Raw genomic sequence first — 21,126 nt, 5'->3', positions numbered from 1 at the left:
TGGGTCCAGGATCTGTAACTGAGAGCTGTAATGAAAGACTGTAATTCAGTGATGTGCTGGGTCCAGGTTCTGTAACGGGGGGCTGTAATGAAAGATTGTAACTGGGTGATGTACTGGGTCCAGGGTCTGTAACTGGGGGCTGTAATGAAAGACTGTAACTCAGTTTTGTGCTGGATCCAGGGTCTGTAATGGGTGGCTGTAATGAAAGACTGTAACTCGGTGATGTGCTGGGTCCAGGGTCTGTAACTGGGGGATGTAATGAAAGCCTGTAACTCGGTGATGTGCTGGGTCCAGGATCTGTAACTAGGGGCTGTAATGAAAGACTGTAACTGGGTGATGTGTTGGGTCCAGGGTCTGTAACTGGAGGCTGTAATGAAAGCCTGTAACTCAGTGATGTGCTGGGTCCAGGGTCTGTAACTGGGGGCTGTAATGAAAGACTGTAACTCGGTGATGTGCTGGGTCCAGGGTCTGTAACGGGGGGCTGTAATGAAAGCCTGTAACTGGGTGATGTGCTGGGTCCAGGGTCTGTAACGGGGGGCTGTAATGAAAGCCTGTAACTCGGTGATGTGCTGGGTCCAGGATCTGTAACTAGGGGCTGTAATGAAAGCCTGTAACTCGGTGATGTGCTGGGTCCAGGATCTGTAACTAGGGGCTGTAATGAAAGACTGTAACTCGGTGATGTGCTGGGTCCAGGGTCTGTAACTGGGGGCTGTAATGAAAGCCTGTAACTTGGTGATATGCTGGGTCCAGGATCTGTAACTGGGGGCTGTAATGAAAGACTGTAACTCGGTGATGTGCTGGGTCCAGGATCTGTAACTGGGGGCTGTGGTCAAGAGTATAAAATGTGAGGGAGGGATAGAGGGAGAGAGAGAGAGAGAGAAGATGGCAGCAGGACATGGGGAGATCATGTGTTAGTGAGTGAGAGAGTGAAGGAAAAGAGAAAAGCATTGGGAGAGAGAGAGGGGGAGGGTTAAAAACACACGAGCCACCTACAGGGGTTTCTATACAGAAAATTAACACAACAAGCAGCAATTTATAGATATATTTTACATTAGAAATAAAAAATACTTACAAACATATAATAACACTCTGAGCACCTTTTTTTTAAAGGAGAGTAAATACAATTTTTTGGAGCACCATATTTACTAGTAAAGCTTCACAGACTTCATTCATCTTTTTATTTGCTGTTTGGTTCAATTTACGGCAGGTTTGCGAATTAAATAAAATCGTCTCTCTCTCTGTTGTGGTTTTATATTACAATCTATGGAGAACATTTTTAATAAAAAAAACACATTTCTCTTTTTGCCGCTTTCCTTAAACAAGAAAAACACCGACGTCATACCAGGCCGCTATCACCGCAGGGAAAGGGGCCTTAAAGGGCCAGTACGGGGTGGAGGGAAACGGTTCTTAAAGGGACTATACCGGGGGAGGGAAACTGCTCTTAAAGTGATAGTACGGGGGAGGGACACTGGTCTTAAAGCGACAGTACCAGAGGTGAGGGAGGGAAACAGGTTTTAAAGGGACAATATGGGGAGGAGGGAAACTGGTCTCAAAGGGACAGTACGGGGGAGGCGGTGGGAAACGGGTCTTAAAGGGACAGTATAGGGAGGGGGTGGGAAACGGGTCTTAAAGGGAAAGTACAGGGAGGGGGAGAGAAGCGTGCCTTAAAGGGACAGTATGAGAGGGGAGGGAGGCAAACGGGTCTTAAAGGGACAGTGCGGAGGGAAACAAGTCTTAAAGGGACAGCGGAGGGGGAAAGCAGTAGACAAATTGATATATATTTTTCAACACTTTGTTCTTCACACAAACATGTAACTGTTCTCTGAGGGTCTTCAGGTCGGAGAACACAGTCGTCATGGCAAGTTGCTCGCTGAGGTTTTCTCTCTTTTCCCGAGGCGTTGCTTGGTCGTACGACAGCTATGGATAAGGGGGTGAGGGAGTGGGCGAAAGGGGTCAGTGGCGGTGATAGTGACGCTGGTCGTGGTGAGGTGGGGGAGAAGGGGGTTTTTTTTAGCCCTGGAAGCAGACGGGTCCCACATCGAATCCAAACTTTTGGTTGGGTTCGGCAAAGTCGGTGAACAGCACGTCGACGAACGGCATCTGCTCCACCTGAGGAGTGTTGATCTCCAGCACCGTTTTGTCATTGCCCTTCCTCACCTGGGCCGGGACACAAGGAGACGGGGAGTTAGTGGGGCCGCACAGGAGTCAGACACTAAACAAGATCATCCCCACATCAACCGCACTCCACCTGTGTTTAGCTTTTCTGTCACTCCAGGTATTATCTCCAGGTTCCCCCTCCCCCCAGGATTACTCTCCAGTTTCCCCCTCCCTTTCTCTCCCCCCAGGATTAATCTCCAGTTTCCCCCTCCCTTTCTCTCCCCCCCAGGATTAATCTCCAGTTTCCCCCTCCCTTTCTCTCCCCCCAGGATTACTCTCCAGTTTCCCCCTCCCTTTCTCTCCCCCAAGGATTAATCTCCAGTTTCCCCCTCCCTTTCTCTCCCCCCAGGATTAATCTCCAGTTTCCCCCTCCCTTTCTCTCCCCCCCAGGATTAATCTCCAGTTTCCCCCTCCCTTTCTCTCCCCCCAGGATTACTCTCCAGTTTCCCCCTCCCTTTCTCTCCCCCAGGATTACTCTCCAGTTTCCCCCTCCCTTTCTCTCCCCCCAGGATTAATCTCCAGTTTCCCCCTCCCTTTCTCTCCCCCCAGGATTAATCTCCAGTTTCCCCCTCCCTTTCTCTCCCCCCAGGATTAATCTCCAGTTTCCCCCTCCCTTTCTCTCCCCCCAGGATTAATCTCCAGTTTCCCCCTCCCTTTCTCTCCCCCCAGGATTAATCTCCAGTTTCCCCCTCCCTTTCTCTCCCCCCCAGGATTACTCTCCAGTTTCCCCCTCCCTTTCTCTCCCCCCAGGATTACTCTCCAGTTTCCCCCTCCCTTTCTCTCCCCCAGGATTACTCTCCAGTTTCCCCCTCCCTTTCTCTCCCCCCAGGATTAATCTCCAGTTTCCCCCTCCCTTTCTCTCCCCCAGGATTACTCTCCAGTTTCCCCCTCCCTTTCTCTCCCCCCAGGATTAATCTCCAGTTTCCCCCTCCCTTTCTCTCCCCCAGGATTACTCTCCAGTTTCCCCCTCCCTTTCTCTCCCCCCAGGATTAATCTCCAGTTTCCCCCTCCCTTTCTCTCCCCCAGGATTACTCTCCAGTTTCCCCCTCCCTTTCTCTCCCCCCAGGATTAATCTCCAGTTTCCCCCTCCCTTTCTCTCCCCCAGGATTACTCTCCAGTTTCCCCCTCCCTTTCTCTCCCCCAGGATTACTCTCCAGTTTCCCCCTCCCTTTCTCTCCCCCCAGGATTAATCTCCAGTTTCCCCCTCCCTTTCTCTCCCCCAGGATTACTCTCCAGTTTCCCCCTCCCTTTCTCTCCCCCCAGGATTACTCTCCAGTTTCTACCTTTCTCTCGAGAAGGTGGAGAATTTTATTACGATAAAGTAGGCCCCGTTTCCACGGTGACTCTCTTGCACCTCGCCTCAGTATCCACTTTCTACGATGACCGTAGCCCAGCCCAATCCTCTCCTCCCTCAGTGCCCACTATCTACGATGACCGTAGCCCAGCCCAATCCTCTCCTCCTTCAGTGCCCACTTTCGACGATGACCGTAGCCCAGCCCGATCCTCTCCTCCCTCAGTGCCCACTATCTACGATGACCGTAGCCCAGCCCAATCCTCTCCTCCCCCAGTGCCCACTTTCTACGATGACCGTAGCCCAGCCCAATCCTCTCCTCCCCCAGTGCCCACTTTCTACGATGACCGTAGCCCAGCCCAATCCTCTCCTCCTTCAGTGCCCACTTTCTACGATGACCGTAGCCCAGCCCAATCCTCTCCTCCCTCAGTGCCCACTTTCTACGATGACCGTAGTCGAGCCCAATCCTCTCCTCCCCCAGTGCCCACTTTCTACGATGACCATAGCCCAGCCCAATCCTCTCCTCCCTCAGTGCCCACTATCTACGATGACCGTAGCCCAGCCCGATCCTCTCCTCCCTCAGTGCCCACTTTCTACGATGACCGTAGCCCAGCCCGATCCTATCCTCCCCCAGTGCCCACTTTCTACGATGACCGTAGCCCAGCCCGATCCTCTCCTCCCTCAGTGCCCACTTTCTACGATGACCGTAGCCCAGCCCGATCCTATCCTCCCCCAGTGCCCACTTTCTACGATGACCGTAGCCCAGCCCGATCCTCTCCTCCCTCAGTGCCCACTTTCTACGATGACCGTAGCCCAGCCCGATCCTCTCCTCCCTCAGTGCCCACTTTCTACGATGACCGTAGCCCAGCCCAATCCTCTCCTCCCCCAGTGCCCACTTTCTACGATGACCGTAGCCCAGCCCGATCCTCTCCTCCCTAAGTGCCCACTTTCTACGATGACCGTAGCCCAGCCTGATCCTCTCCTCCCTCAGTGCCCACTTTCTACGATGACCGTAGCCCAGCCCGATCCTCTCCTCCCCCAGTGCCCACTTTCTACGATGACCGTAGCCCAGCCCGATCCTCTCCTCCCCCAGTGCCCACTTTCTACGATGACCGTAGCCCAGCCCGATCCTCTCCTCCCTCAGTGCCCACTTTCTACGATGACTGTAGCCCAGCCCGATCCTCTCCTCCCCCAGTGCCCACTTTCTACGATGACCGTAGCCCAGCCCGATCCTCTCCTCCCTAAGTGCCCACTTTCTACGATGACCGTAGCCCAGCCTGATCCTCTCCTCCCTCAGTGCCCACTATCTACGATGACCGTAGCCCAGCCCGATCCTCTCCTCCCTCAGTGCCCACTTTCTACGATGACCGTAGCCCAGCCCGATCCTCTCCTCCCCCAGTGCCCACTTTCTACGATGACCGTAGCCCAGCCCGATCCTCTCCTCCCTAAGTGCCCACTTTCTACGATGACCGTAGCCCAGCCCGATGCTCTCCTCCCTAAGTGCCCACTTTCTACGATGACCGTAGCCCAGCCCGATCCTCTCCTCCCTAAGTGCCCACTTTCTACGATGACCGTAGCCCAGCCTGATGCTCTCCTCCCTAAGTGCCCACTTTCTACGATGACCGTAGCCCAGCCCGATCCTATCCTCCCCCAGTGCCCACTTTCTACGATGACCGTAGCCCAGCCCGATCCTCTCCTCCCTAAGTGCCCACTTTCTACGATGACCGTAGCCCAGCCCGATGCTCTCCTCCCTAAGTGCCCACTTTCTACGATGACCGTAGCCCAGCCCGATCCTATCCTCCCCCAGTGCCCACTTTCTGCGATGACCGTAGCCCAGCCCGATCCTCTCCTCCCTAAGTGCCCACTTTCTGCGATGACCGTAGCCCAGCCCGATCCACTCCTCCCTAAGTGCCCACTTTCTACGATGACCGTAGCCCAGCCCGATCCTCTCCTCCCTAAGTGCCCACTTTCTGCGATGACCGTAGCCCAGCCCGATCCTCTCCTCCCTAAGTGCCCACTTTCTACGATGACCGTAGCCCAGCCCGATCCTATCCTCCCCCAGTGCCCACTTTCTACGATGACCGTAGCCCAGCCCGATGCTCTCCTCCCTCAGTGCCCACTATCTACGATGACCAGAGCCCAGCCCGATCCTCTCCTCCCTCAGTGCCCACTTTCTACGATGACCGTAGCCCAGCCCGATCCTCTCCTCCCTCAGTGCCCACTATCTACGATGACCAGAGCCCAGCCCGATCCTCTCCTCCCTCAGTGCCCACTTTCTACGATGACCGTAGCCCAGCCCGATCCTCTCCTCCCCCAGTGCCCACTTTCTACGATGACCGTAGCCCAGCCTGATCCTCTCCTCCCTCAGTGCCCACTTTCTACGATGACCGTAGCCCAGCCCGATCCTCTCCTCCCCCAGTGCCCACTTTCTACGATGACCGTAGCCCAGCCCGATCCTCTCCTCCCTAAGTGCCCACTTTCTGCGATGACCGTAGCCCAGCCCGATCCTCTCCTCCTTCAGTGCCCACTTTCTACGATGACCGTAGCCCAGCCCGATCCTCTCCTCCCTAAGTGCCCACTTTCTACGATGACCGTAGCCCAGCCCGATCCTCTCCTCCCCCAGTGCCCACTTTCTGCGATGACCATAGCCCAGCCCGATCCTCTCCTCCCTAAGTGCCCACTTTCTGCGATGACCATAGCCCAGCCCGATCCTCTCCTCCCTCAGTGCCCACTTTCTACGATGACCGTAGCCCAGCCCGATCCTCTCCTCCCTAAGTGCCCACTTTCTGCGATGACCGTAGCCCAGCCCGATCCTCTCCTCCCTAAGTGCCCACTTTCTGCGATGACCATAGCCCAGCCCGATCCACTCCTCCCCCAGTGCCCACTTTCTACGATGACCGTAGCCCAGCCCGATGCTCTCCTCCCCCACTGCCCACTTTCTGCGATGACCGTAGCCCAGCCCGATCCTCTCCTCCCCCACTGCCCACTTTCTGCGATGACCGTAGCCCAGCCCGATCCTCTCCTCCCTAAGTGCCCACTTTCTACGATGACCGTAGCCCAGCCCGATCCTCTCCTCCCTCAGTGCCCACTATCTGCGATGACCGTAGCCCAGCCCGATCCTCTCCTCCCCCACTGCCCACTTTCTGCGATGACCGTAGCCCAGCCCGATCCTCTCCTCCCCCAGTGCCCACTTTCTACGATGACTGTAGCCCAGCCCGATCCACTCCTCCCCCAGTGCCCACTTTCTACGATGACCGTAGCCCAGCCCGATCCTCTCCTCCCCCAGTGCCCACTTTCTGCGATGACCGTAGCCCAGCCCGATCCACTCCTCCCCCAGTGCCCACTTTCTACGATGACCGTAGCCCAGCCTGATCCTATCCTCCCCCACTGCCCACTTTCTACGATGACCGTAGCCCAGCCCGATCCACTCCTCCCCCAGTGCCCACTTTCTACGATGACCGTAGCCCAGCCCGATCCTATCCTCCCCCAGTGCCCACTTTCTGCGATGACCGTAGCCCAGCCCGATCCTCTCCTCCCCCAGTGCCCACTTTCTACGATGACCGTAGCCCAGCCCGATCCTCTCCTCCCCCAGTGCCCACTTTCTGCGATGACCATAGCCCAGCCCGATCCTATCCTCCCCCAGTGCCCACTTTCTACGATGACCATAGCCCAGCCCGATCCTCTCCTCCCTCAGTGCCCACTTTCTACGATGACCGTAGCCCAGCCCGATCCTCTCCTCCCTCAGTGCCCACTTTCTGCGATGACCGTAGCCCAGCCCGATCCTCTCCTCCCTCAGTGCCCACTTTCTACGATGACCGTAGCCCAGCCCGATCCTCTCCTCCCCCAGTGCCCACTTTCTACGATGACCGTAGCCCAGCCCGATCCTCTCCTCCCCCAGTGCCCACTTTCTGCGATGACCATAGCCCAGCCCGATCCTATCCTCCCCCAGTGCCCACTTTCTACGATGACCGTAGCCCAGCCCGATCCTCTCCTCCCTCAGTGCCCACTTTCTACGATGACCGTAGCCCAGCCCGATCCTCTCCTCCCCCAGTGCCCACTATCTACAATGACCGTAGCCCAGCCCGATCCTATCCTCCCTCAGTGCCCACTTTCTACGATGACCGTAGCCCAGCCCGATCCTCTCCTCCCTCAGTGCCCACTTTCTACGATGACCGTAGCCCAGCCCGATCCTATCCTCCCCCAGTGCCCACTTTCTGCGATGACCATAGCCCAGCCCGATTCTATCCTCCCCCAGTGCCCACTTTCTACGATGACCGTAGCCCAGCCCGATCCTATCCTCCCTCAGTGCCCACTTTCTACGATGACCGTAGCCCAGCCCGATCCTCTCCTCCCTCAGTGCCCACTTTCTACGATGACCGTAGCCCAGCCCGATCCTCTCCTCCCTCAGTGCCCACTTTCTGCGATGACCGTAGCCCAGCCCGATCCTCTCCTCCCCCAGTGCCCACTTTCTACGATGACCATAGCCCAGCCCGATCCTCTCCTCCCTCAGTGCCCACTTTCTACGATGACCGTAGCCCAGCCCGATCCACTCCTCCCTCAGTGCCCACACTTTCCAGCAGTGATTGACTGCATAGCGATCAGAAGGAAACCCCTGGCTCATTCGCCCTTTTGTAACCCAGGCCCCTGTGACGGGGAATCCAGTTTGGATTCGTGTCCATGGACCTTCTGCTCTTCATGTGTTAGACGGTGAAACCTTTCTACATTTCGCGGATATTCTGTACACATCATGTTGAGTGATCAGACTGCACGATGGGAGATCGGGGTCATCACCGAATACGTCCAGGTCAGGTACAGCACGGGTTAGATACAGAGTAAAGCTCCCTCTACACTGTCCCATCAAACACTCCCAGGGCAGGTGCAGCACGGGTTAGATACAGAGTAAAGCTCCCTCTACACTGTCCCATCAAACACTCCCAGGGCAGGTACAGCACGGGTTAGATACAGAGTAAAGCTCCCTCTACACTGTCCCATCAAACACTCCCAGGGCAGGTACAGCACGGGTTAGATACAGAGTAAAGCTCCCTCCACACTGTCCCATCAAACACTCCCAGGGCAGGTACAGCACGGGTTAGATACAGAGTAAAGCTCCCTCTACACTGTCCCATCAAACACTCCCAGGGCAGGTACAGCACGGGTTAGATACAGAGTAAAGCCCCCTCTACACTGTCCCATCAAACACTCTCAGGGCAGGTACAGCACGGGTTAGATACAGAGTAAAGCTCCCTCTACACTGTCCCATCAAACACTCCCAGGGCAGGTACAGCACGGGTTAGATACAGAGTAAAGATCCCTCTACACTGTCCCATCAAACACTCCCAGGGCAGGTACAGCACGGGTTAGATACAGAGTAAAGCTCCCTCTACACTGTCCCATCAAACACTCCCAGGGCAGGTACAGCACGGGTTAGATACAGAGTAAAGCTCCCTCTACACTGTCCCATCAAACACTCCCAGTGTCAGTTTGTTGGTGAAAACGGGACAGGTTCATTCCCTGGCCACGCACTCAATGCGGAACCTGCCCAAATTCATTTCACATTCCGTAACAATGTTCTACAGACAAACAGGAGAGCGTTACTCGGGAAAGAGCAGAGACTGACCGCACAGCCGTCCACAATGGCCTTGATGTAGGGGTTGTTGTCGAATGACATCTCCTCGTCGTTGGAGCCCAGGAAGCGCATGGCTTTGTCGTAGTTGTCGGCTGCCAGCTGGTACCAGGCGACTGAGCGGTGGCAGTGATAGGTGAAGTTTTGGCGGGCTGCCACGCTCAACAGTCGCAAGAAGGTCATCTGGACAACGCCGATGGGGTTACTGTCAGAGTCCACGTAGGAGAGCTGGAGGAGAGGGTGTGGGAAAGAAAGAACTTGGATTTACATCAAGCCTTTCACCACCTCAGGATGTCTCAAATCACTCGACTCCCTCAGTACTGCACTCCCTCAAACAATACAGGACTCCCTCAGTACTGTACTCCCTCAGACAATACAGGACTCCCTCAGTACTGCACTCCCTCAGACAATACAGGACTCCCTCAGTACTGCACTCCCTCAGACAATACAGGGCTCCCTCAGTACTGCACTCCCTCAGACAATACAGGACTCCCTCAGTACTGTACTCCCTCAGACAATACAGGACTCCCTCAGTACTGCACTCCCTCAGACAATACAGGACTCCCTCAGTACTGTACTCCCTCAGACAATACAGGACTCCCTCAGTACTGCACTCCCTCAAACAATACAGGACTCCCTCAGTACTGCACTCCCTCAGACAATACAGGACTCCCTCAGTACTGCACTCCCTCAGACAATACAGGACTCCCTCAGTACTGCACTCCCTCAGACAATACAGGACTCCCTCAGTACTGCACTCCCTCAGACAATACAGGACTCCCTCAGTACTGCACTCCCTCAGACAATACAGGACTCCCTCAGTACTGCACTCCCTCAGACAATACAGGACTCCCTCAGTACTGCACTCCCTCAGACAATACAGGACTCCCTCAGTACTACACTCCCTCAGACAATACAGGACTCCCTCAGTACTGTACTCCCTCAAACAATACAGGACTCCCTCAGTACTGTACTCCCTCAGACAATACAGGACTCCCTCAGTACTGTACTCCCTCAGACAATACAGGACTCCCTCAGTACTGCACTCCCTCAGACAATACAGGACTCCCTCAGTACTACACTCCCTCAGACAATACAGGACTCCCTCAGTACTACACTCCCTCAGACAATACAGGACTCCCTCAGTACTGTACTCCCTCAGACAATACAGGACTCCCTCAGTACTGTACTCCCTCAGACAATACAGGACTCCCTCAGTACTGTACTCCCTCAGACAATACAGGACTCCCTCAGTACTGCACTCCCTCAAACAATCCAGGACTCCCTCAAACAATATAAGACTCCCTCAGTACTGCACTCCCTCAGACAATACAGGACTCCCTCAGTACTGCACTCCCTCAAACAATACAGGACTCCCTCAGTACTGCACTCCCTCAAACAATACAGGACTCCCTCAGTACTGCACTCCCTCAGACAATACAGGACTCCCTCAGTACTGCACTCCCTCAAACAATACAGGACTCCCTCAGTACTGCACTCCCTCAGACAATACAGGACTCCCTCAGTACTGCACTCCCTCAAACAATACAGGACTCCCTCAGTACTGCACTCCCTCAAACAATACAGGACTCCCTCAGTACTGCACTCCCTCAAACAATACAGGACTCCCTCAGTACTGCACTCCCTCAGACAATACAGGACTCCCTCAGTACTGCACTCCCTCAAACAATACAGGACTCCCTCAGTACTGCACTCCCTCAGACAATACTGGACTCCCTCAGTACTGCACTCCCTCAGACAAAATAGGACTCCCTCAGCACTACACTCCCTCAGCACTACACTCCCTCAGCACTACACTCCCTCAGACCTGACTGTAATGTCAGCAATCCGGGGGTGAGGTTTGATCCCACGACCTCCTGACCCCGAGGTGAGAGTGCTGCTCGCCTATCAGAAGCCACACTTTCCAGGTAAATAGATTTGAAATTGAGGACAAACAAAATGAGGAAAATAAGTTCACCATTGAACGCGTCAGTTAGAAAATGAATGAAACTAACGTTAGATTGGAACAGGACCTCCGGGATCTGATTAAAGAGAGGAAATAATGGGGCCAATGGGGTAACAGGCTGGACCCAGGTCCGGGATTTAATATTCTGATTGATGTGTAAAATTGGGCCTTGGGTGTTCATCTTATGATTTTCTATGCTGCCGTCCTCTTGTCCTGATGATTAATTCATCCCCGTGGTTTGGTTGTCTTGATGTGACCTCTCCTACCTCACCCAGATGCCCATTACATACACACACATCACGCACACATATAAACATATCCACACATGTACATACACATACCACTGTGGCCCGGTCTCCCTCACCTGCCCCGCTTAGTTCCCATTCCTTACCTGTGCCCCTCGTTTGAACTCACTGAACCAGGCCCCAGGGTACTCGTTGTTCCACGAGGACATCTTCACCTGGAGATCACAATCAGAAAGTGAGGCAGTCTGATGGACTTTCAAAGTCTCAGTCAGAGTCAGAACCAACAGTACAAGTGTGAGGATTCCCCACCCAGTATTCCCCATGAACCACATGGTACCAGATTGTGGGTAAGAGAGCGAGAGAGAGAGAGGGAGAGAAAGAGAAAGAGTGAGAAAGAGAAAGTGTGTGTGTGTGTGTGTGTGTGTTGGTGTGTCTGTTTTCTGCGGGGGCATGTGCTTGTGTGTTGGTGTGAGTGGGTGTGTGTGTTGGTGTGTCTGTTTTCTGCGGGGGCATGTGCTTGTGTGTTGGTGTGTGTGGACGCGTGTGTCGGTGTGTGCATGTCCGCGTGTGTTGGCATGAGTGGACATGTGTGTTGGTGTGAGTGGGTGTGTGCGTTGGTGTGAGTGGGTGTGTGCGTTGGTGTGAGTGGGTGTGTGCGTTGGTGTGAGTGGGTGTGTGCGTTGGTGTGAGTGGGTGTGTGCGTTGGTGTGAGTGGGTGTGTGCGTTGGTGTGAGTGGGTGTGTGCGTTGGTGTGAGTGGGTGTGTGCGTTGGTGTGAGTGGGTGTGTGCGTTGGTGTGAGTGGGTGTGTGAATGTGCATGTGTGTTGGTGGGCATGTGCTTGTGTTGGTGGGCGTGGGCACGTTTGTGGGTGGGCATGTGTAGGCGTGTGTCTGGGTATGTGTTGGTGTACATGTGGACGTGTGTGTTTGCTGTGTGCTCGTGGGCGTGACTTGGTGTGTGTGTGCCTGCGCACCTGTGTGCGCGCATTCCTGTGTGCGTGTGTGTAAATATGTGTGTGTACATGAATGTATGTGTGTGTGTTCATGTGTGTGCGCACATGTGTGTTAATGTGTGTTTGAATACATGTGTGTGTTTACATGTGTGTGTGCATGTGCGTACCTGTATATATGTGTATGCTTTTGTGTGTGTTTGAGTACGTGTGTGCGCACGTGCATGTGCATATGCATTTTTAAAAACTCATTCATGGGATGTGGGCGTCGCTGGCGAGGCCGGCATTTATTGCCCATCCCTAATTGCCCTTGAGAAGGTGGTGGTGAGCCGCCTTCTTGAACCGCTGCAGTCCATGTGGTGAAGGTTCTCCCACAGTGCTGTTAGGTACAGAATTCCAGGATTTTGACCCATAATTTTGTGTACACATGTGTGTGTGTGTGTGTGTGTGTATACGCGTGTATGTGTGAGTGTGTGCATGTGCATGTGTAGGCGTACATGTGTGTGTACATGTATGTGTTTAAGTGTGTGCACGTGTATGTTTTTATATGTGTACATGTGCGTCTGTGTGTGTGTACGTGTATCTGTGTACGTGTGTGTGTGTACTTGTGGAGGTATGTGTATGTTTGTTTGTGTACGTGTGTTTGTGTACGTGTACGTGTGCGTGTGATGGACCGAGATTTGTCCAGGATGATGCAGAGTCTTCACTCACCCCTTGGGATTTCTTGTCTGGGAAGAGGCAGGTCTCTCCACCAGCTGTGAAGTTGCAGTAAACCCTGAAGGAATCGGCTGAGCAGCCCTGGTTCGGGTCAATCCAATATTCACCTGAGGGGAGGAGGAGGGAGAGAACACAGTGTAAAAACCACATCCAATTAAAGAACCCTGGAGACAGAAAAACCTGGAGACAATCACTGTGGACAGACCAGGCAGCCATTTTGCACACAGTAAGGTCCCACAAACAGCCACAGAAGACAAATGGTCAGTCAATCTGTTTTTGGTAGTGATGGTTAAGAATACAAGAAACAGGAGCAGGAGTAGCTCATACGGCCCCTCGAGCCTGCTCCGCTGTTCAATAAGATCATGATGTGGAGATGCCGGTGATGGACTGGGGTGGACAAATGTAAGGAGTCGCAAAACACCAGGTTATAGTCCAACAGCTTGTGCACTGCACCTGATGAAGGAGCAAAGCTCCGAAAGCTTGTGATTTCAAATAAAGCTGTTGGACTATAACCTGGTGTTGAGCGACTCCTTACAATAAGATCATGGCTGATCTTCAACCTCAACTCCACTTTCCCGCCCATTCCCCATATCCCTTGATTCCATTAGTGTCCAAAAATCTATCGATCTCAGTCTTGAAAATACTCAACGACTGAGCACCCACAGCCCTCTGGGGTAGAGAATTCCAAAGATTCACAACCCTCTGAGTGAAGAAACTTTTCCTCATCTCAGTCATAAATAGCTGACCCCTTATCCTGAGACTATGACCCCTAGTTCTGGATTCTCCAGCGGAAAACAGCCAGAGGAACCAGCCTCTCAGCAACGACCCTGTCACGCCCTCTAAGAATTTTATATCTTTCAATGAGATCACCTCTCATTCTTCTAAACTCCAGAGAGTATAGGCCCATTCTACTCAATCTCTCCTCATAGGACAACCCTCTCATCCCAGGAATCAATCTAGTGAACCTTCATTGAACTGCCTCTAAGGCAGGTATATCCGTCCTTAGGTAAGGACATGGGAACTGTACACAATACTCCAGGTGGTCTCGCCAGAGCCCTATATAATTGCAGCAAGACCTCCTTACTCTTATATTCCAACCCCCTTGCAATAAAGGCCAACATACCATTTGCCTTCCAAATTGCCTGCTGTGCCTTTGTGTTAACTTTCTGTGATTCATGTACAAGGACACCTAAATCCCTCTGAACACCAACATTTCTTAGTCTCTCACCTTTCAAAAAAATATTCTGCTTTTCTATTCTTCCTACCAAAGTGGATAATTTCACATTTCCACACATTATACTCCATCTGCTACCTTCTCGCCCATTCAATTAATCTGTCCATATTCCTTTGCAGACTCCTCACAGCTTACTCTCCCACCTAGCTTTGTATCATAAGCAAACTTGGATACATTACACTTGGTCCCCTCATCTAAGTCATTGATATACATTGCAAACAGCTGAGGCCCAAGCAGTGATCCTTGCGGTAACCCACTAATTGCAGCCTGCCAACCCAAAAGTGACCCGTTTATTTTTACTCTCCTTTTTTCTGTCCCTTTACCAATCCTCTATCCATGCTAATATATTACCTCCAATCCCATGGGCCCTAATCTTGTGTAACAATCTTTTATGTGGCACCTTATCGAATGCCTTTTGAAAATCTAAATATACTACATCTACTGGTTCCCCATTATCCACCCTGCTAGTTACACCCTCAAAAACTCTAATAGAATGTTCAAACACGATTTCCCTTTCATAAAACCATGTTGACTCTGCCTAATCATAATATGATTTTCTAAGTGCCCTGTAACTTCGTCCTTAGTAATAGATTCTAGCATTTTCCCTACGACTAATGTCAGGCTAACTGGCCTGTAGTTCCCTGTTTTCTCTCTCCCTCTTTTCTTGAATAGTGGGGTTACATTTGCTACTTTCCAATCCACGGGGAGCGTTTTAGAATCTAGGGAATTCTGGATGATCAAAACCAATGCATCCACTATCTCTACAGCCACCTCTTTTAAATCCCTAGGGTGTAGACTATCAGGTCTAGGGGATTTATCAGATTTTAGTCCCATTAATTTCTCCAGTACTTTTTCTTTACTAATATTAATTACTTTAAGTTCCTCACTCTCATTAGACCTTTGGTTCCTCACTATTTCTGGTATTTTTTTGTGTCTTCCACTGTGAAGACAGATACAAAATATTTGTTTAACGTCTCTGTCATTTCCTTATTCCCCATTATAATTTCTCCTGTCTCTGCCTCTAAGGGACCCACGTTTACTTTCGCTGCTCTCTTCCTTTTTACATACTTGTAGAAGCTCTTTACAATCTGTTTTTATATTTCTTGCTACTTTACTCTCATATTAAACTTTCTCCCTCTTTATCAATTTCTTGGTCATCCTTTGCTGATTTCTAAAACCCTCCCAATCCTCAGGCAACATTGTAAGCACCTTCTTTTAATCTAATACTATCCTTAACTTCTCTAGTCAGCCACGGTTGGATCACTTTTCTGTGGAGTTTTTATTCCTCAAGGGAATGTATATTCGTTGAGAATTATGAATTATTTCTTTAAATGTTCACCATTGCTTATCCACCGTCAGTGGTTTGAGCCCATAATCCAGGCTGGCACTTTAAGTGCTTTCCCGAGGGATCGCCAATGTGACCTCAACAGTAAAAGGCAGATGCTATCAGGTTACCCTCATCACTAGGATCAGAGCACTTCACTCTCAATGAGGGCCAGATCCAGCTCAGCTCCAACTGAGGCAAGGAGTCCCAGAGTCCACGAGTCCCAGAGTCCACGCGTCCACGAGTCAATGGGGTAGATCTTGACTTTGTGCGACAGCGTAAAGCGGGTGATAGCGGATTGGCAGCCCGTTTTATATCACTCCCGATGTTTATTTCCGTTGATTCCAAAGTCAAAATCTATCCCAATGAGTTCTGATTACAGGCAGTCCTGAGACTAACCCAACCGAGGCAATAAGTCCCAGAGTCCGTGAGTCCCAGAGTCCGTGAGTCCCAGTCTCCGTGTGTCCCAGAGTCCGTGTGTCCCAGAGTCCGTGAGTCCCAGAGTCCGTGAGTTCCAGAGTCCGTGTGTCCCAGAGTCCGTGAGTCCCAGAGTCCGTGAGTCCCAGTCTCCGTGAGTCCCAGTCTCCGTGAGTCCCAGTCTCCGTGAGTCCCAGTCTCCGTGAGTCCCAGAGTCCATGAGTCCCAGTCTCCGTGAGTCCCAGTCTCCGTGAGTCCCAGTCTCCGTGAGTCCCAGTCTCCGTGAGTCCCAGTCTCCGTGAGTCCCAGAGTCCATGAGTCCCAGTCTCCGTGAGTCCCAGTCTCCGTGAGTCCCAGTCTCCGTGAGTCCCAGAGTCCGTGAGTCCCAGTCTCCGTGAGTCCCAGTCTCCACGAGTCCCAGTCTCCGTGAGTCCCAGAGTCCGTGAGTCCCAGTCTCCGTGAGTCCCAGAGTCTGCGTGTCCCAGAGTCCGTGAGTCCCAGTCTCCGTGAGTCCGTGAGTCCCAGAGTCCGTGAGTCTCAGAGTCCGTGAGTCCCAGAGTCTGCGTGTCCCAGAGTCCGTGAGTCCCAGTCTCCGTGAGTCCCAGTCTCCGTGAGTCCGTGAGTCCTAGAGTCCGTGAGTCCCAGTCTCCACGAGTCCCAGTCTCCGTGAGTCCGTGAGTCCCAGTCTCCGTGAGTCCCAGAGTCTGCGTGTCCCAGAGTCCGTGAGTCCCAGAGTCCGTGAGTCCCAGAGTCCGTGAGTCCCAGTCTCCGTGAGTCCCAGTCTCCGTGAGTCCGTGAGTCCCAGTCTCCGTGAGTCCGTGAGTCCCAGTCTCCGTGAGTCCGTGAGTCCCAATCTCCGTGAGTCCCAGAGTCTGCGTGTCCCAGAGTCCGTGAGTCCCAGTCTCCACGAGTCCCAGTCTCCACGAGTCCCAGTCTCCGTGAGTCCCAGTCTCCGTGAGTCCCAGAGTCCGTGAGTCCCAGAGTCCGTGTGTCCCAGTCTCCGTGAGTCCCAGTCTCCGTGAGTCCCAGAGTCCGTGTGTCCCAGTCTCCGTGAGTCCCAGTCTCCGTGAGTCCCAGTCTCCGTGAGTCCCAGAGTCCGTGTGTCCCAGTCTCCGTGAGTCCCAGTCTCCGTGAGTCCCAGAGTCCGTGTGTCCCAGTCTCCGTGAGTCCCAGTCTCCGTGAGTCCCAGTCTCCGTGAGTCCCAGTCTCCGTGAGTCCCAGATTCCGTGAGTCCCAGAGTCCGTGAGTCCCAGTCTCCGTGAGTCCCAGTCTCCGTGAGTCCCAGAGTCCGTGAGTCCCAGTCTCCGTGAGTCCCAGTCTCCGTGAGTCCCAGTCTCCGTGAGTCCCAGAGTCCGTGAGTCCCAGTCTCCGTGAGTCCCAGTCTCCGTGAGTCCCAGAGTCCGTGAGTCCCAGTCTCCGTGAGTCCCAGTCTCCGTGAGTCCCAGTCTCCGTGAGTCCCAGTCTCCGTGAGTCCCAGAGTCCGTGAGTCCCAGTCTCCGTGAGTCCCAGTCTCCGTGAGTCCCAGAGTCCGTGAGTCCCAGTCTCCGTGAGTCCCAGTCTCCGTGAGTCCGTGAGTCCCAGTCTCCGTGAGTCCCAGTCTCCGTGAGTCCCAGTCTCCGTGAGTCCCAGAGTCCGTGAGTCCCAGAGTCCGTGAGTCCCAGAGTCTGCGTGTCCCAGTCTCCGTGAGTCCCAGAGTATGTGTGTCCCAGAGTCCGTGAGTCCCAGTCTCCGTGAGTCCCAGTCTCCGTGAGTCCCAGTCTCCGTGAGTCCCAGAGTATGTGAGTCCCAGAGTCCGTGAGTCCCAGAGTCTGCGTGTCCCAGAGTCTGCGTGTCCCAGTCTCCGTGAGTCCCAGTCTCCACGAGTCCCAGTCTCCGTGAGTCCCAGTCTCCACGAGTCCCAGTCTCCACGAGTCCCAGTCTCCGTGAGTCCCAGAGTATGTGAGTCCCAGAGTCCGTGAGTCCCAGAGTCTGCGTGTCCCAGAGTATGTGTGTCCCAGTCTCCGTGAGTCCCAGTCTCCACGAGTCCCAGTCTCCACGAGTCCCAGTCTCCACGAGTCCCAGTCTCCGTGAGTCCCAGTCTCCACGAGTCCCAGTCTCCACGAGTCCCAGTCTCCACGAGTCCCGGTCTCCGTGAGTCCCAGTCTCCACGAGTCCCAGTCTCCGTGAGTCCCAGTCTCCGTGAGTCCCAGTCTCCGTGAGTCCCAGTCTCCGTGAGTCCCAGTCTCCGTGAGTCCTAAGACTCTCAGTCACCCACTGCCTGTGATTCCCAGGGACGGAAGTGTGAACTTGGTGGAGTGGCTGTGCTGTCCCACCGCCTTCCGTTTCAGGCCGGGTGAACCTGCCCAACAGGACAGTGAGATTTATTATTTCACGGGTACTCACCATCCTTGTAGTCTTCATGGCAGAGCTGCAGGTCCCTGCAGGTACGGGCTGGATTTTCCTTTGTTCCGATGGGGTGTTTCATCTGCTCGATCTCCACTTTCAGCGAGTTCAGGGATCCGAATATCTCCTCCATTCCATCGGCATAGTCGAGAATCTGGTCTCCCATCATCAGCTCGTCCGACATGATCTGGCTTCCATCGATGGGCACCGATCGCTTGCTCTTCTTGCGCCTCTGGATGGGCAGTGGTTGAATGACTTCGCCTGAGGGACCCTGAGGAAGACGAGACGGTGAAGAGATAGCGACGTGGGCGGCAGGTGACAATTGGTGGGCGGACTTGTCCCCTCGAAACCCTGAGGAGATGCCCAGAGCATCGATAGCACGAGAGGGATCTGAGAGTTAATCAGCGACCCGGCACTCCCAGCACAGATCCTCGCTCGAAGGCAGCCCTCTGTCTTTGGTACCCGATACTTTTAACTGTGCCACCCTAACCCCCTGCCCTCCTCCTTGAATCCTTTGCCCAACAGGGGACAACTTTCTTAGATCCAAGTTCTCCAGACCACTGTCAAGCTCTCCACCGCCCCCCAATCATGCTACGAACCAGAGAGACAAGTCCCGGGGCGGATGATCTTTCCGCATAACTCAGCCTTCTAACTTCGGGGAACAGCCTCATATCCATCCACTGGACCCCAATAATTCTACCTCTTTCCTGTAATACGGAGACAAAAATTCGCTTCCTCTACACTGTCCCATCAAACACTCCCAGGGCAGGTACAGCACGGGTTAGATACAGAGTAAAGCTCCCTCTACACTGTCCCATCAAACACTCCCAGGGCAGGTACAGCACGGGTTAGATACAGAGTAAAGCTCCCTCTACACTGTCCCATCAAACATTCCCAGGGCAGGTACAGCACGGGTTAGATACAGAGTAAAGCTCCCTCTACACTGTCCCATCAAACGCTCCCAGGGCAGGTACAGCACGGGTTAGATACAGAGTAAAGCTCCCTCTACACTGTCCCATCAAACGCTCCCAGGGCAGGTACAGCACGGGTTAGATACAGAGTAAAGCTCCCTCTACACTGTCCCAGTTGAGTTTGTGCAGCATTCTTAATTGCGCTAGTGAAATATCTATTTTTAGAATCAGCCGTCTTTGTGGCATCTCTGAGTGAGTTGCTGGTCTCTGGAAGGAGATTTTCATCAGATCATTCTGGGCTGGATTTGAACCCAGAGCCGTGAACTGAAACGACAGTGTCTCACCCACTGTACCAGCCTGCCCCAATCTCACTTCTATACAGGAAAGGCTGTCTGGAAACTGTAGATTTCTGCTCTTTGTCCTCACCGGAGGTAGGTGGGCAGCCCCGGACGAGGTGGGAATGGATAATTGGAGAGTACGACACAGCGGAGAAAAGTGGCCATCCTGACGTCTACCTTTGCACCAGGAGACGGTCCGACCCATCGGAGACTACGCCTCTCCCCAGATTCTCTCAGCTGGGTCAAACCTCATCGCAACAGCTATCTACTACGGCACTGTCTTCATGTGTAGGAGTGAAAGGGCAGAGAACGTAAGAAAGTCCGACTTACAGGAATACCAGGAGGACCAGGAACACCTCGCTCGCCTTTTGGACCAGCATTACCCTGTATAAATCAGAGGGAGAGAAGACACATTTAAACATAACAGCAACAACTTGCATTTATATAGCCCCTTTAATGCAGTAAAACGTCCCAAGACGCCACACAGGAGTGATTATCAAACAAAATTTGACACCGAGCCACATAAGGAGATATTAGGACAGGTGACCAAAAGCTTGGTCAAACTGGTAGGTTTGAAAGGGCGTCTTAAAGGAGGAGAGAGAGGCGGAGAGGTTTAGGGAGGGAATTCCAGAGCTTAGGGCCCATGTAGCTGAAGGCACGGCCGCCAATGGTGCAGCGATTAAAATCAGGGATGCACAAGAGGCCAGAATTGGAGGAGTGCAGAGATCTTGGAGAAAACAAAGGCAAGAGATGGAGGAGGAGAACAGTGGGTCACTCTCCCTTTAATAAGCGCTCCCTTGGTCGTACAATACTGCTCTTCAACGTTGGGGCTGAGGTGCTGTCATAGTTGGAACATTTTGGTCAACACTTGCACCTGAAGTGCCTCTGCTCCCCATTTCAACGAACGTGTGAACCCGGGTGAATGAGTTTCACACAAACACGTTACAAGTATCGTTTAGTCGAGCGCCCGCCCCTCAGAAACTGACAGAACCAGGACCAGGGCGTCCTCCCGATCTCCCGGCGTAACCCCGGTGGAAAGCCCTGAGAAAACGGCGAGGGATCGGGAGAACCCTCCTGCAGGAACTGGACGCCAAGACGCTCCGGCATCATCGGAAACCTCATTCCCGAGTCTCGGCACCGAGATTCCTCTGCAGAGTGATTCGTGCGGCAGCGTGCCTGAGCACGAGTGAAACTCATCTCAACGAGCGGTGAGAGAGTCCCGTGTCGATTACCTCCCAAAACTCACCCTCACCCAGACCCAGGCTGTGGTCACGCCCACTGCTCTTGCACGGATAAAAAGGGGGACATCGCAGTGTAACTCAGCAGGGACGGTTCCCATCTGGCTCCCGAGCAGATGAAAACCAGGCAGTTTGAGAACCCTTCCCCTCTCTTCCTCTCCCCTGCCTCGCCCGCACCACCCACAAAGGCCAGCCTCACGCAGCTGCGAGTTCACGGTATAACTCCAATCCCTGCTCAAAGTGACATGTGAGCCTCCCGCGAACGTTGAAGCTTTGGATGGATTCTTCTGAATGTGAGGGGAGAGTGGAGCCAATGAATTTATTGGGCGAATA

At 53.3% G+C, this 21,126-nt stretch overlaps 1 protein-coding gene across 1 annotated transcript in view; it reads right to left on the bottom strand.

Moving 5' to 3' along the window:
• Nucleotides 1-2,003: 2,003 nt before the first annotated feature.
• The window catches only part of LOC137307845 (collagen alpha-1(V) chain-like), an 86,584-nt gene continuing 67,461 nt past the window's right edge, over nucleotides 2,004-21,126 (bottom strand). The window contains exons 39-44 of the mRNA XM_067976931.1: nucleotides 19,886-19,939; nucleotides 18,307-18,577; nucleotides 12,944-13,056; nucleotides 11,429-11,497; nucleotides 9,066-9,299; nucleotides 2,004-2,157 (exon numbers count right to left, since the gene is read on the bottom strand). Coding sequence (XP_067833032.1) covers nucleotides 2,011-2,157; nucleotides 9,066-9,299; nucleotides 11,429-11,497; nucleotides 12,944-13,056; nucleotides 18,307-18,577; nucleotides 19,886-19,939 — 888 coding nt within the window. The 3' untranslated portion in view covers nucleotides 2,004-2,010. The remainder of the gene's footprint in view (nucleotides 2,158-9,065; nucleotides 9,300-11,428; nucleotides 11,498-12,943; nucleotides 13,057-18,306; nucleotides 18,578-19,885; nucleotides 19,940-21,126) is intronic.

The sequence above is a fragment of the Heptranchias perlo genome, unplaced genomic scaffold (assembly GCF_035084215.1).
Source record: "Heptranchias perlo isolate sHepPer1 unplaced genomic scaffold, sHepPer1.hap1 HAP1_SCAFFOLD_113, whole genome shotgun sequence".
Taxonomy (NCBI): domain Eukaryota; kingdom Metazoa; phylum Chordata; class Chondrichthyes; order Hexanchiformes; family Hexanchidae; genus Heptranchias; species Heptranchias perlo.
The sequence above is the reverse complement of the archived record's forward strand: the minus strand, read 5'-3'. Positions and strand labels throughout refer to the sequence as shown.